A 14,951-nucleotide genomic window follows, 5' to 3' on the forward strand; every position below is an offset into this window, starting at 1 on the left:
ATGGACGACCGAACAGGCTGTGTGGAATGACCAGGCTGGCAGGGGGGTTAGTGAGGGGCGACCAAACAACTGAGCTGCATGGGGCATGGGGAAACCAGTCCTGTAGGGGGGCAGATGGGGGTGACCAGGCCGGCAGGGGAGGAGGGCAGTAAGGGGCGACCAAACGACTGAGCAGCAGGCTACGTGGGGCAACCAGGCCGGCAGGGGCGGGCAGTAAGGGGCAACCAGGCTCACAGAGGGGGGCAGTGAGGGGCAATCAGGCAGGCAGGCAGGCAGGCAGGTGAGAGGTTAGGAGCCAGTGGTCCCAAATTGTGAGAGGGGGACCTCTAGTAATAAAAGTCATGCAATTGAATAAAAGTAATTTTGTTATACAAAGTATCATCTAGTTTTTGTTGGTTTTTAATAAAAAGGTGACAGGGGAAGATGACCTCTAAACTTCTCTGCCCAGCTAACGTAGGTATTAGCTTTAGTTTGACCTTATCTCATGGTCAGTGACAGCCATTATCTTACCCTTCTTCCTGTCATTTCCACCAGGAAGACATGAGGAGATAGTATTTACATCAGGCATATTTTTAAACATACGCTACGCTGGTTGAGAAGCTACTTGATCTCTTTGAGTAAGTCCATTTAGGCTCAAATTGCTTCTCTGCTTTGTAATTTGCAATGAACTTTATCTTTTTTAGCTACTTTTGTTGGAATAAATGCAAAGCAAAAAAAAAATGGTGTTTAATGAAGAACACTGATAAAACCATAACCATTTCAGGTTGAGTTTTGTAGTATCCTATTTCTAAGGGAGAGACCTGGAAAATTGTCTACGTATTTGATTTTTCCCCCTCCAAATGTATATAGTTTAAATCGTGAAATTTCAGAAAACTATTATTCGCCATAATTTAAAAATAAATTACAAAATATGTATGCTTTTACATAGTGGTTATAACTTAAAACTTATTTTTAAAAAATACTCTTTTATTTCAATTGTTTTGCCTTTGCATCTGAATTCTACACAATTGTGTCCACGATGTATATAATACTTGATATCCTGTCAAACATTTTATCATAAGTGCATTTTTATTTTGTTACATTATTCTCGTGTCACATTAATATATGTCTTCATAGTTATCTATTGAGTATTTGAATGATAATTTTCTTAGCTCTTCTTCATCCATTGAACATTTAGATTAACTATGTTTTACTGTTGTCACTGATCCTGTGAAAAATATTTTGGGGCTATTTCCTGGACAATGAATTATTTAGGCAAAAATTTTGTTTATGTTTAGGGTACGTAACACATGTTGCCACAGTGTTTCCAACAGCATAGAATAGATTAAGATGCCAGCAGTAATGTTAAGTAGTGCCATTTTTGGGACACCCCTGCCAGTATTGTATATAGGATGTTTTCAAAATGTTTGTGACTTTAAAAACTAAAAAGTGGTACCTCATCATATTCTGTTTGTGCTTCCATTTACATATCAGAGTGAAGAAGGAGCTCCACAGGAAGGAATTCTGGAAGATGTGCCCGGGGAGCCTGACAATGAGACGTATGAAATGCCTTCTGAGGTAAAAGTTTATATACATAAAACTCCAAAAGTATCATTTAGGTGTTTCAGTGAGGTCTTTATAATAAGCACTACCGAAATCTGTCACTCTCAGACTCCCCTTACGATTCTCCTTGGTGAGAACAACTTACTCTCGAGTCTAGATGAACAAGTCGGCCAAATCCAGGATATGTTTTATGAGGACAACTCACAAGCTAAAAATGGTTTTCACATTTGTGAAGGGTAGTTAAAAAATAAAAGTAGCAGCAGCAACGGAAACCGTATGTGGCCCACACCCTAAAATATCTACTAGCTGGCCCTTTACAGAAAAAGTGTGCCAACTTGCATTAGAGAATTATTTTATTAGAAACCTTACATTCTAAAATAAAAATTCAAAATGGAAAGCTAGAGAAATCAACTAAATGCCAAAAGAAAGCAATTATTGTTTGTCATACATTCCCAGTGGGGTGCTGGCATAGTACTGTAAAAGAGTTTACCAAAAAATAATATAGTAGAAAGATGATGAATGAATGATTTGCAACAACTGGTATAATTTAGTATAGCAGTTTATTTAACTTGAGTAATTTTATTTTAATTTGAAAATAAAAGTTTCTTTAATAGAAAGTGCATCACAAGGGAAATTAAGAAAAAATACTTGTAGATGAATGAAACTCAAAAGAACACAGAAAATCTGAGAAGATGTGTAACAAGGTAAAGAGGCTGAATTATTGTTAAAAACCTGCCCACAAAGAGAATCCCAGGACCAGATGCCTTCACTGGTGAATTCTGCTGAACATTTAAAGAATAATTATAGTAGCACCAATTAATTACAATTAATACTAATTAAATCCTCTTCCATAAAATGGAAGAGGGAGCATGCTCCAACTAATTCTATGAGGACAGTATTACCCTGATTCTGAAACCAGGTGTGTTATTGTTTTACTAAACATTGAGTTCAAGGGAATTGTAGTTAGAAATACACATTATTCTTTATGGCATCATTAAAGGGCATATTGATAGTAATCCCATTTATAGAAATTGAGATTCAATTGCTTCTTTCCCTAATTAGATTTCACCAATATTGTGGGGACTTTTTATGCATGGCACAATGCTGAACACTACAGAAAATACAAGTAAGAGTAATTGATAGTACCAGGACCCAGAAGTATGCACTCCTCTAGGTTTACTAAAAACAAATTCATTCTTTCATTTACTTGTCACAATTCTTTTAACAAACATGATTGACTGTCTTCTATGAACCAGGTATAACAGTTTAACAGGTCTGTTTAGATCAGTTGGGAGAAGTTTTATAGAAGAGGTGATGTTGGTCTGGGTGGGAGATATGATAGGCCAAAATGAAGAGAGGACATTCTAACACAGGGGGTATCAGAAGTGAAGGCACGCATAACTGAGAATGCATAAAGATGTGTCTGAGGAACAATGAGTAATTAAACATGAGTCGAGCTCAGGGAGCAGAGAGAGAATAGTGACAGGTAACAGCTTCAGCAATGGGTCAAAGACAAATTGTAGCGTACTAGAACAACCTTTTGATTTAAATTTGTATTTATTCAGAAAGCAGCTTGAGATATTAAAGGTATGTTTGTTAGATTTTGAGCAGAATCCTGTTATCAAATTGTTCTTTAAAAGGACTAATCTGATCATGTTAGTTAAGGCCATTAATATTTTTATTGTGGATGTATCCATATACTATATGGCTGGGCTGGGTTGGGGGAACAGAAGTAATAATCAAAGCCATGAATGAAGATGAAATTTCAAATTGGGAGAGTAAAAGGAGAGAAAACATAACTTGCCTTTAAACATCTTAGTTTCCTTCTAAGAATTAGAGCGTCTTAGCATTGAAAAAAGCATTATAGGACACTTGATCTGATTTTTACAGTTTGGGAAACTGAGAGCCAGACGGAGCAACCAATTTGTCCTGCAGGACGAGATCATGTGATCATTCAGTGGCATAGGTACAAGTAGAGCTCAGCTACCCTGACCACCAGCATGATTCACTTTTATATTTGACACGAAGATAAAACTATCAACAATATTGTGTATAGCAGAATAGTTCAGAACTGTTATGAGTATGACTTTTATTTAAAGTGGCAAGCCATATCCTATCTCATTCACCCTAAGTCCCTGATTACTGATCACTTACACTAACTCTGCATGTTGTCTTTCTGATTCTCCTAATATTAGGGAGCTTATCAAGACTACGAACCTGAAGCCTAAGAAATACCTTTGCTCCCAGTTTCTCGAGATCTGCTGACAGATGTTCCACCCTGTACAAGTGCTCAGTTCCAACACGTCCAGTCATTTTCCCAAAGTTTTTACAGCGTATTTTGGATTCTTCCATCAGCAGTGATTGAAGTATCTGTACCTGCCCCCCACTCAGCATTTCGGTGCTTCCTTCTCACTGACGTGAATATATGGTTGCAGGTCCCTGTGTGCTGTGTGAACATTGTGGCTTCAAATATAAAATGTTAAAACAAATTAAAAACACCTAAGTGACTACCACTTATTCCTAAATCTTCACTATTTTTGTTGTTGTTGCTCTTGTTGAGAAGTTGTGACTTACTATCATATATTTTAAGATTTTTAGGTGTCTTTTAATGATTCTGTCTAAGAATAATGATGTATTGTGAAACTTGTTAATATATGTAATACTTAAAAATATGTGAGCATGAAACTATGCACCTATACATATTAACTATGAAATTTTACTGTTTTGTGGTGTGTTTTATTTGTGTTTGTACATAAATGGTGAAAATTAAAATAAAATATTATCTCATTACAAAAATCTTTTTATCCCATCTCACTCTAATAAAATCATGCTTATAAACTGGCACAAGTAACTTAAATATAGAGTTGTTGAGAGCTGTTTGAAAGAGGAGAAATTTTCGAGGAGTTAAACAGATGAGATGGAGCACTAACCCTCTACTCTGGAAATTGCCTGAAGCATCGCTGCCCAAAGTATGTTGCACTGGTGCCTTCAGAGGCTAGACTGAAAAAGTGGTTCCATGAAAGGATGAGTGTAAAATTGCACTTTTACTGCACCGCCTTTAGATATTCATAAGACACATTAAAGTCTCTGAGGGAAGCAACACAATTTTGTTTAGCTCAGAATTTTCTTTCTTAAAAAAAAATAAAGATCTCTGGGTACTCCCTTATGAAATGTTTATTCTTCAGATTTATAAAAATATCATAGACTGCTTTTAATTCTACTAAATTTATTAATTCCAGAATACTTCTTTAGGAAAGGTTTTTCTATGTAGGAAAGATCCATTAACTCCTCATGCGTACTGATAGTAAACTTGACAGTGAAAAACATATTTAAATTAACTTATTTGGTTGTTCATTTTAATTTTTCAGGAGAAAAATGGCATGGTCACTTTTAAAGGTAGTTAGATCAATGCAATAGAATAGAGCCCAGAGATAAATCCTTACTTATATGTTAAATTAATCTATGACAAAGGAGGCAAGGATATCCAGAGGGGTAAAGGTAGTTTCTTCAATGAGTGGTGTTGGCAAAACTAGACAGGTACATGCAAAAAATAAATAAATAAATAAAACTGGACCACTTTCTTATACCATACACAAAAATAAACTCAAAAGGGATTGAAAACTTAAATGTCAGACCAGAAACCATAAAACTCCTAGAAGAAAACAGAGGCAGGAAATTGACATTGCTCTTAGCAATAGCTTCTTGGATATATATCCTTGAACAAGGGAAACAGAAGAAAAAAACAAATGGGACTACCTCAAACTAAAAAGATTTTGCACATCAAAGGAAACCATCAACAAAATGAAAAGACAACTGACTGACTGGGAGAAGATATTTTCAAATGATACATCAGATAAAAGTTAATATGCAAAATATATAAAGATCTCATACAACTTAATACAAAAAAGAAGCACTCCAATTACAAAATGGGCAGTGGACCTGTAGAGACTTTTCTCCCAAGAGGACATACAAATGACCAACAGATATATGAAAAGATGCTCAACATCACTAATCATCAGAAAAATGCAAATCAAAACCGCAATGAGGTATCACCTCATACTGATCAGACAGAATGAATAAATCAACAACAAGGCTGGTGAGAATGTGGAGAAAAAGGAACCCTTATAAATACTGGTAAGATTGTAAATTAGTTCAGCCACTATGGAAAACAGTATGAAGATTGCTCAAAAAATTAAAAATAGATCTGCCATATGACCCAGTAATCACACTTTCGGGTACTTATCTGAAGAAAATAAAACCACTAACTCAAAAATATATATTCATCCCATGTTCATTGCAGAATTACTAGTAATAGCCAAGATATGGAAGCAACCTACAAAGTGTCCATGGATAGGCAAATGGATAAAGATGTGGTATATAAAACAATGAAATATTATTCAGACAAATGAAAATTGTCATTTGTGACAACATAGCATCATACCCTGTAGGTCAGAGATGGGGAATGTATGGCCCTCAAAATCATTTGATCTGGCCCTGCCCAGGCATAAGAGGTGAGTTAATTAAATGTTTGACCAAATATAGCAGGCTAGTTTTTAAGTTGATAATTTTGTATGGCTCACCCCTCCACCCCTGCTCTAGGTTCATCTAAATGAAAAAAAAGTCAATGGAGAAATATAAATAACATGTTCTCACTTATATGTGCAATCTAAAAAAAAAACATAAACCTCACAAAATTAATGAAGAAACAAAACAGAAACAGACCCATAGATATAAAGAACAAGCTGATGGTTGCCAAAGGGAAGGGAGTGGGCCCTAACCGGTTTGGCTCAGTGGATAGAGTGTCAGCCTGCAGACTCAAGGGTCCCAGGTTCGATTTCAGTCAAGGGCACGTACCTTGATTTCGGGCACATCCCCAGTAGGGAGTGTGCAAGAGGCAGCTGATTGATGTTTCTCTCTCATTGATGTTTCTAACTCTCTATCCCTCTCCTTTCCTCTCTGTAAAAAATAAAATATATATTTTTATAAAAAAATAAAACAAAGGGAAGGGAATGGGAGGAGAGAATAAAAAGTCACTAGTAGAAAGTATAATTTCATGAAAGAATATTCTAAAAGTTCTAAGCAGATTATATGTAATTGTGAGTAATTAATTAGATGTAGATTAGGCACTGTTAAGGAAGGAGGGATGCATACAATGACTAGAAGTAAGAATGTTCTACATAGCAAAGTCCTTTTCTTGCCTAATTGGAAAGAGACTACTATCAGTGCTATGCTGCCTGTGTCTTCTCAAACTGGAGAAGTCTCTTATTTCATTTACATACATAATGAGTGTTACTAATTAGGAAAACAACATGGAAAGTTAAAATATCTTAGTTCAAAAAGCATTCTAGTACCAACGTGTGCATAGAAAATACCATGGGAAGATATACACCAGTTTCGGTTATTTTTGTGCCAATCACTTAAGCAGAGTTGTGGAAGACACACAAGACTTTTCAGTAAGATTATCTCACATCCACTGCTGAGATACCAACCTGGCAATGCCCTGAGGGTCAGTCCAGTCTTGTTTATTTGCAGACATCATTCCCTCAAATCCAAGTTATTCAGCTTCATCTGACTCCAGGAAGGCTTTAGAACACAGGCCAGGGTGGGCTTTGGCTCACAATTGGCAGCACAAGAACCTATTGTGTGGTTTGGCATTTCAACTTGGGTTTTTATTTAATATATTTTTATTGATTTCAGAGAGGAAGGGAGAGGGAGAGAGAAAAAGAAACGTCAATGATGAGAGAGAATCACTGATTGGCCTGGCACTGCCCGCATCCCCCGCCACCCACCCACGGTTCCCCATTTGCCATTGAGCGACAGGAGCCTGCTGGCCAGGGAAAGGGACCAAGAGGTGGTCAGTGCACCTCATAGTGACTGGTTGAGTGGTCATTCCAGCGTTAGGGTCAATTTGCATATTACCTTTTTATTATATAGGATTATTGACTCTATTCCCTATGCTGTACAGTCATTTTATACATGAGCAAACTGAGGTACCCACAGGCTAACTAGCTTTCTCATAGCCACACAGCTAGTAAATGGCAGAGCCAGGAGTTGCAATCAATATAGGGACAGAGTCTGTGCTCTCAGGTGAGTGTCTCTCAGAGTGAGGGCACACAACTATGTAAGAGAATCTTCCAGAAGCCTAGGAAATGAGTAGTAACCTTAATTTTCTACGTATAATTATTTGTATACTGCTATTTTTCTTCAGATGACTTTTTTTGGAATAAGCGATCTTCATATATATGGAGATATATTTCTAATTCTAGGAGAAATTAGCCAGCCCCTGATTCCACTGATTGATATTTTATTATTTCTAAACTGTGCATATCCTGACCATAGAACTAATTTATTTTCAGAAGATAAAAATGTTAATGTAATAACAGCAGTCCATAGTAAGGCATATTTTGTCATTTTTTTAATGTAGAATTATGGGCACTCGGTTTCTGTCAAATGGTATATGGATATGGATATACATGGATATATATATAAATAATATATATATATATAAAGTTTAATAAGATATTTACTTAATGTAGTAATGTAGTTACTGAATTTAGAAATTAAACCAGAAAAGGCATGAATGAATTAAGAATTTATATTTTTAAATGCTATTAACACCTTAACCTTTTATAATAACCTTTAATTTTCTTGGAATATTTTTGGATATAGTAATGCTATATTTTATTCTTTGCACAAGCATGGATTTGAAGAATCCAAATACAATACAATAGCTATAACACAAACTACTTCAAAATATGATTTTAGTTCTCATATCTACTATAGAATTATCTAAGATTTCCTTTAATGTTTTTTGCTGCTACATTAGTATATTTAATTTTTTTTAAAAATCCAATAGCACAGATGGTATTTTGGAAGCAGTTAAAAAATTTTCCTTCTAAAAGCCTGAGTTTGGGCCTTTAGTAATTTTGCTGATATTCCTCTAAAGTCAGGTAGGATTGCATAGGAGATTTCCAAAGTTCACCCTGCAACTATAGATTATTGCACTGGGATAGCTTCTCTTGTGAACCTTATGAAAATGTATCCTCAGATTCCCTTAAAGGTCAGTGACCAGAAATCACCACTGTTTCTATGGTAACACAGCAAGATATGGTGCCTTGGAAATGTGCTGCATTTTAATTAGGTTCCTCTAGGGCTTCCTAACTGCCTTTTGCAGGTAAACTAAATGCCAGGCTGTCTTATAACTTGCAGTAAGATAAAAGCTAAACCAAGTCTGCAAAGATCAAAGCTAAGCTGGGCTCTAGTAAAGTCAATCTAAACAAATACAGTAGCAAGTCTTTATGTTTATCTTAGAAGAGAATACAATACTCTTTATCTAGAATAGTCAGGGATGCTTGGCTTGCTTAACTAGCCTGGCAGCAGTAGGAGTGAAGATCCTGAATTCTAAAACTAGACTATGTAAGTTTGATTCCCAATTATGTAACTTACTACTATTTTTACTTTGATCAAGTTAATTAATCTCACAGTGCCTCTGTTTTCTTGTCTATAAAAATGCAGATGATAATAATAATATCTCACTGCTTTTTTATATAGATTAAATAAGGTAATATAGAACTAGTGCCCTGGTGCACGGATTTGTGCACATTGAAAGGAAATTAATTAAAAGGTGGCTGGTGCGGCAGGACTGGGCTAGAGGGCCTAGACACGCCCTGTAGCCAACTTCCCTGGCTGGCCACACCTGGGGCCGTGCCGTGACTCGAAGGGCATCTGCAATGTGAGCGGGGTCCCTCTGGCAGGTGGGGTCCCTCAGCCTGGCTATTTGTAGTAGTAATACCAGTAATGGTAGTAGTAGTCATAGATTACACTGTATTTATAAAAATAAATAAGAAATAACAAACATTAAAATGTTTAGAAATATTCATTTATATCTTCTCTTAATATAAAAAAGAAAAATGAAGCTGGAGGCATCATACTTCCTTATTTCAAACTATATTATAAAGCTATAGTAATCAAAACAGTATGGTATAGGCATAAAAACAGACACATAGATACATGTAACAGTAGACATCCCAGAAATAAATTTATGACAAAAATGCCAATAACAGAAAATAGAGGAAAAACAGTCTTTTTCAATAAATGGTGTTGGAAAAACTAGATAGCCACATGCAAAAGAAGGAAATAGGACCAATATCTTATACCATACACAAAAAAAATTGGCTTAAAATAAGGACTTGAATGTAAGACCTGAAACCATAAAACTTCTTGTAGAAAACAGGCATTAAGCTTCTTGACAATAGGCTTGGTAATAATTTTTTGGCTCTGTCACCAAAAGCAAAGGCAAAAATAAAAGAAAAATAAAGTAAGAATTGTAACATAAAAAATAAAAACAAAAACTAAAAATGTTCTTTAGAGCAAAGGAAACCATCAACAAATTAGAAAAGCAACCTACTGAATGGGAGAAAAAATTTACAAATTCTTTATCTGATAAAGGGTTAATACCCAAAATATATGAAGAGTTCACACAACAACAAAAACTTGATTAAAAATAGATAGAATATCTGAATTAGATACATCCAAGAGGACATACACATGGCCAACAGACAAAAAAATGTTCAACATCAAAAAAAAATGTTCAACAGACAAAAAACTGTTCAACAAAAATGTCCTCAGTGAAATGCAAATAAAAACCACAATGAGACATTATCTCACACCTATTAGAATGGTATTATCAAAAAGACAAGAAATAACTGTTGGCATGGATGCAGAAAAAGGAAACCATCTCTCTATATAAAAGCCTAAGCAACCAGATGACCAGACAACCAGCCAGTAGCTATGTTGCGCACTGACCACCAGGGGGCAGATGCTCAATGCAGGAGCTTCCCCAGGTGGTCAGTGTACTCCCACAGTGGGAGCGCCGTTCAGCTGACAGTCAGGCACCAGACATCGGGCTTACAGCTGGCGAGCTCAGCTGTGGCAGCTTGAGCCTCTCCCGTGGACACCCCTGCATGCCTGAGCAGCGGCGGTGGCAGGTGCAGCAGGCCAGTAATTAGCGGGAGCAGTGTGGCACCCAGCCGGGGCTCGGGCTCCTCCTCAGCCACCTGCCGTTTCGTGCACTACTTCATGCTGTGCGGGATCGACGTGGACAGTGAGCTGGAGCCCGACGAGCTGGCGGGTAAGGCCAGGCTGCGGTGGCACGGAGGTCCACTGATCCCTGCAGGCCAGGCCAAAGGACCCCACCGGTGCACAAATCCGTGCACCAGGCCTCTAGTTGAAATATAAACTGGGAATGTAAATTGTTGTAGCACTATGGAAAACAATATGCAGGTCCTTCAAAAAGTTAAAAATAACTACCATAAAATAAAGAACTTCCACTTCTGGGTATTTATCAAAAGGAAACAAAAATACTAACTTAAAAAGATATAAGCATGCCCATATTTGTTGTAGCATTGTTTACGATAACCAATACATTGGAATAAACCTAAGTATCCATCAATGGATGAATTGATAAGAAAATGTCATACATACATGCATACACACACACACACATACATACACAATGGAATATTATTCAGTCATAAAAAAGAAGGAATCTTACTATTTGCTACAACATGAATGGGCCTTGAGAGCATTATACTAACTGAAAGAGAAAGACAAATACTATATGTCACTAATGTGAACTCTAAAAAAACAATGGGACTCATAGATACATAGAATACATAAGTGGTTGCCAGAGGTGGGAGGAGGGGGGGTGTCAAAATGGGTAAAGAGGATCAAAAGGTACAAATCTACAGTTATAAGCCCTGGGGATGTAGCATACATCATGGTGACTAACTACTAGGTGTACCAGTTAATAATGTGAATTTTTTTCAATAGATGGAGTTACACATATGTTGATATATATGTGATTTGATATGTATGCTATTTTGTTGTACTGACAGCAAGCTTCAAAACTTCATATGTCAAATTTGCTGAAGGTGTTAACATCATAGATATTTTTACACTTAAAAATAGGCCTGCAGGGGAGGGCAGTTGGGGGTGACCAGGCCAGCAGGGGAGAGCAGTTAGGGGTGACCAGGCTGGCAGGGGAAGGCAGTTAGGGGGGACCAGGCCTGCAGGGGAGGGCAGTTGGGAAGGACAAAGCCTGCAGGGGAGGGCAGTTGGGGGACTAGGCCTGCAGGGGAGGGCAGTTAGGGGTGACCAAGCCTGCAGGGGAGGGCAGTTGGGGGCGACCAGGCCAGCAGGGGAGAGTAGTTAGGGGCAACCGGGCCAGCAGGGGAGGGCAGTTAGGGGTGACTGGGCCAGAGGGGAGGGACAGGCCTGCAGGGGAGGACAGTTAGGGGCAACCAGGCTGGCAAGGGAAGGAAGTTAGGGGTGACCAGGCCAACAAGAGAGGGCAATCGGGGACGACCAGGCCTGCAGGGGAGGGCAGTTAGGGGCAACCAGGCTGGCAAGGGAGGGCAGTTAGGGGTGACTAGGCCAGAGGGGAGGGAAGTTGGGGGCGACCAGGCCTGCAGGGGAGGACAGTTAGGGGCAACCAGGCTGGCAGGGGAGGGCAGTTAGGGGTGACCGAGCCAGCAGGGGAGGGCAGTTAGGGGCAATCCGGCTGGCAGGGGAGCGGTTAGGCGTTGATCAGGTTGGCAGGGGAGTGGTTAGGAGGTGATCAGGCTGGCAGGCAGAAGCGGTAGGGGCAATCAGGCAGGCAGGCAGGCAGGCAAGTGGTTGGGAGCCAGCAGTCCTGGATTGTGAGAGGAATCTCCAACTGCACCGGGATTGGGCCTAAATGGGCAATTGGACATTCCTCATGGGGTCCTAGATTGGAGAGGGTGCAGGTTGGGCTGAGGGACATACCCCACCTCACCCCCATGCACGAATTTTGTGCACTGGGCCTCTAGTATCACATAACTGCAAAAAAATTTAAAAGCATATTTACTAAGAGGTGAATATGCACCAAATCTATAAATACTATCTTTCCTTAGACTCAACTATACTCATCAAATCAGGTAACTTTGCATCTAAATGAGACATCTTTGATATTTCTACTTATACAATATATTCACTAAATTTGGTTCTGGTCACTAGAAAAAAAAGGACATACATAAATAGAAGCAAAACTCATGGTCTAAAACAGATTATTATCAACCATAAAGGAAAAAAAAAACAAAAAACAGCCACTTGAATCTCCATTAATTTCCCAAATGTCATTAATTTCTCACTGCCTTCCTCCATACTCCTACCATTTGGCCACTTGGTAAATCTCATTTTGATCTAAAAGAAGGAAATATTTTACATTGACAACTTTTGCATTACACTAGAAACAACAGAAATATCAGCAATTACAATTGCTCTATAGCAGTGGCCGACAAACTCATTAGTCAACAGAGCCAAATATCAACAGTACGATTGAAATTTCTTTTGAGAGCCAAGTTTTTTAAACTTAAACTTCTTCTAATGCCACTTCTTCAAAATAGACTCACCCAGGCCATGGTATTTTGTGGAAGAGCCACACTCAAGAGGCCAAAGAGCCGTATGTGGCTCGCGAGCCGCAGTTTGCCAACCACAGCTCTGGTCAATGTACTGTTTCTTTTCCCTCTAGCGTTTGGTGAGTCCCTGGAAATCATTGCCAAAAAAGAATGAGTGAGCTGATAAGACACTTGCCATGGTTCTGTTCTGTTCAATCATCCTGCACAGTAGGCATTGAAAGTTAAGCAGTAGGACAACACACACTTGTCCTTTGCCTTCTGGACTGTAAGAAACAGCCTAGAGTAACATAGAATTATTATTCCATATTCTTTCCTAATAAAGATCAACTCTGTGGTATAAATAACCAAAACTAAATCCAGACAAATGAGCATCTAGACCGTATTATTTGTCACATAAAGCCTTGACCAAATCTTTAATGACATGGTCAGGTCACATCTTGCGAGGCTGCCAAGCATTTGTAATTCAGCAGGTCTGATTCCTGCTGTCCAAGATGGAATGCCATGTTGAATGATGACAAATCTGGCAAATCTTCTTGGCAAACTTCCCTGGCCATCAGCCATGGGTATCCTTAGAGGCTTGTACCAAGCTTTTAGCTAGGCCATTTGCTTGAGAAGGATGAGCAAAAGGGTGAGGCTAAGATAAAGACCTTTTCCACAATTTTCTTAACCTTGTCTAAACCAAAAGTTAACACCTGATTTAAAGCAATTATAAATTATATCGTTAATAACTGATGCTGAGCTTTGATTATCAGGGCAATGTTTGGAGATGGAATATTGGTAGATCCATGGTGCCATCCTAAAAAGGAATCCTGCACAACTCGAAGTCATGTCTGGGAGCAGCTCTTCAAATTAATATTAAGGAGTTTTGATCTGGCTGTTTTGACACTGCCCATGCTGAGAACGGACATTCAAATACTACACTCTGTTGGTTTTTCACTCTCAGACCTAATTCCAGGCCATTAGACATAGCTTTTAGTTATAGTGTTCCTGCCAACAATCCCTGGATGTACTAGAAAGTAGGCTAAAAGCAATTCTTTCTAGAATAGCAACAATTTCCACATAACAGGAACCTCTTCATAAATGATAACTCATATTGACAGGTTGTAACTCACTTGACTTCCTCGAGCAGTTTCTTTACTGACAAACCTCTCCATTCCTACTTCCTCACATACTCATCAAATGCTATCAGATCAATCTTGTAACCTTGAATGTTTAACTGTGAAATGCCTTAAATACGAAGATGCTGATATTGTAATATTTAGCACTTAATATCTGTATAATGTTTCTGACTTCTGAATGCATTTTTTATTTATATCCAACTTACACCCCCAAAATTCAGAAATGATTTACAACAAAAAATCAAACCACCAAACAAATAAACCAAAAATCGCACTGGACTGTACAATAAAGCTGACATTTTTTAAAGTGAGAAATAATTTATAGAGACTGAAAAAATAAGTCTACTGAGAATCTGTGTAGAATAAAACATTTAAATCCTAATTTAGATCTAGATTTCTTGGTAGCTATATCTGAATAGGAAACATAAATATTATATAGTTTTCAATGTCTACAGAAAAAAAAGACATTTTCTTATTGTTCTTGTTTTGATTATTTTTATTATTACTTTTCAGAGAAGAGCCATTCTAATTTTTCCTATTTTTTTTCTGGTAGAAACTAATCAAACAGCTCTTTTATGTAATTTTTTATTATTATTAATTTTTTAGAGAGAGAGAAAAGGAGAGGAGAGAGAGAGAAACATCTATGAGAGAAATATCAATCCGCTGCTGGGGATTGAGCCACAACACAGGCATGTGCCCTGACCGTGAATTGAAGCTGTGACCTCAGTGCAGAGGACAATGCTCAAACAACTGAGCCACAATGGCCAAGGCTCAAACAGCTCTTTTAAAAACATAACACAGTCAATGGAAGCCTTGCAAATCATAACTTCCTATAATCAAAGACATATTCATA

The 14,951-nt window shown here is 38.0% G+C and overlaps 1 protein-coding gene across 4 annotated transcripts in view; it reads left to right on the plus strand.

The window, feature by feature from the left end:
• SNCA (synuclein alpha) overlaps positions 1 to 4,362 on the plus strand; it is a 115,351-nt gene extending 110,989 nt beyond the window's left edge. For all 4 annotated transcript variants that reach the window (XM_028148241.2, XM_028148243.2, XM_054727440.1 and 1 more), the window contains exons 5-6: positions 1,474 to 1,557; positions 3,738 to 4,362. In XM_028148241.2, coding sequence (XP_028004042.1) covers positions 1,474 to 1,557; positions 3,738 to 3,770 — 117 coding nt within the window. In that variant the 3' untranslated portion in view covers positions 3,771 to 4,362. The remainder of the gene's footprint in view (positions 1 to 1,473; positions 1,558 to 3,737) is intronic.
• Positions 4,363 to 14,951: the final 10,589 nt, after the last annotated feature.

This window comes from Eptesicus fuscus, chromosome 2 (assembly GCF_027574615.1).
Source record: "Eptesicus fuscus isolate TK198812 chromosome 2, DD_ASM_mEF_20220401, whole genome shotgun sequence".
Lineage (NCBI taxonomy): Eukaryota > Metazoa > Chordata > Mammalia > Chiroptera > Vespertilionidae > Eptesicus > Eptesicus fuscus.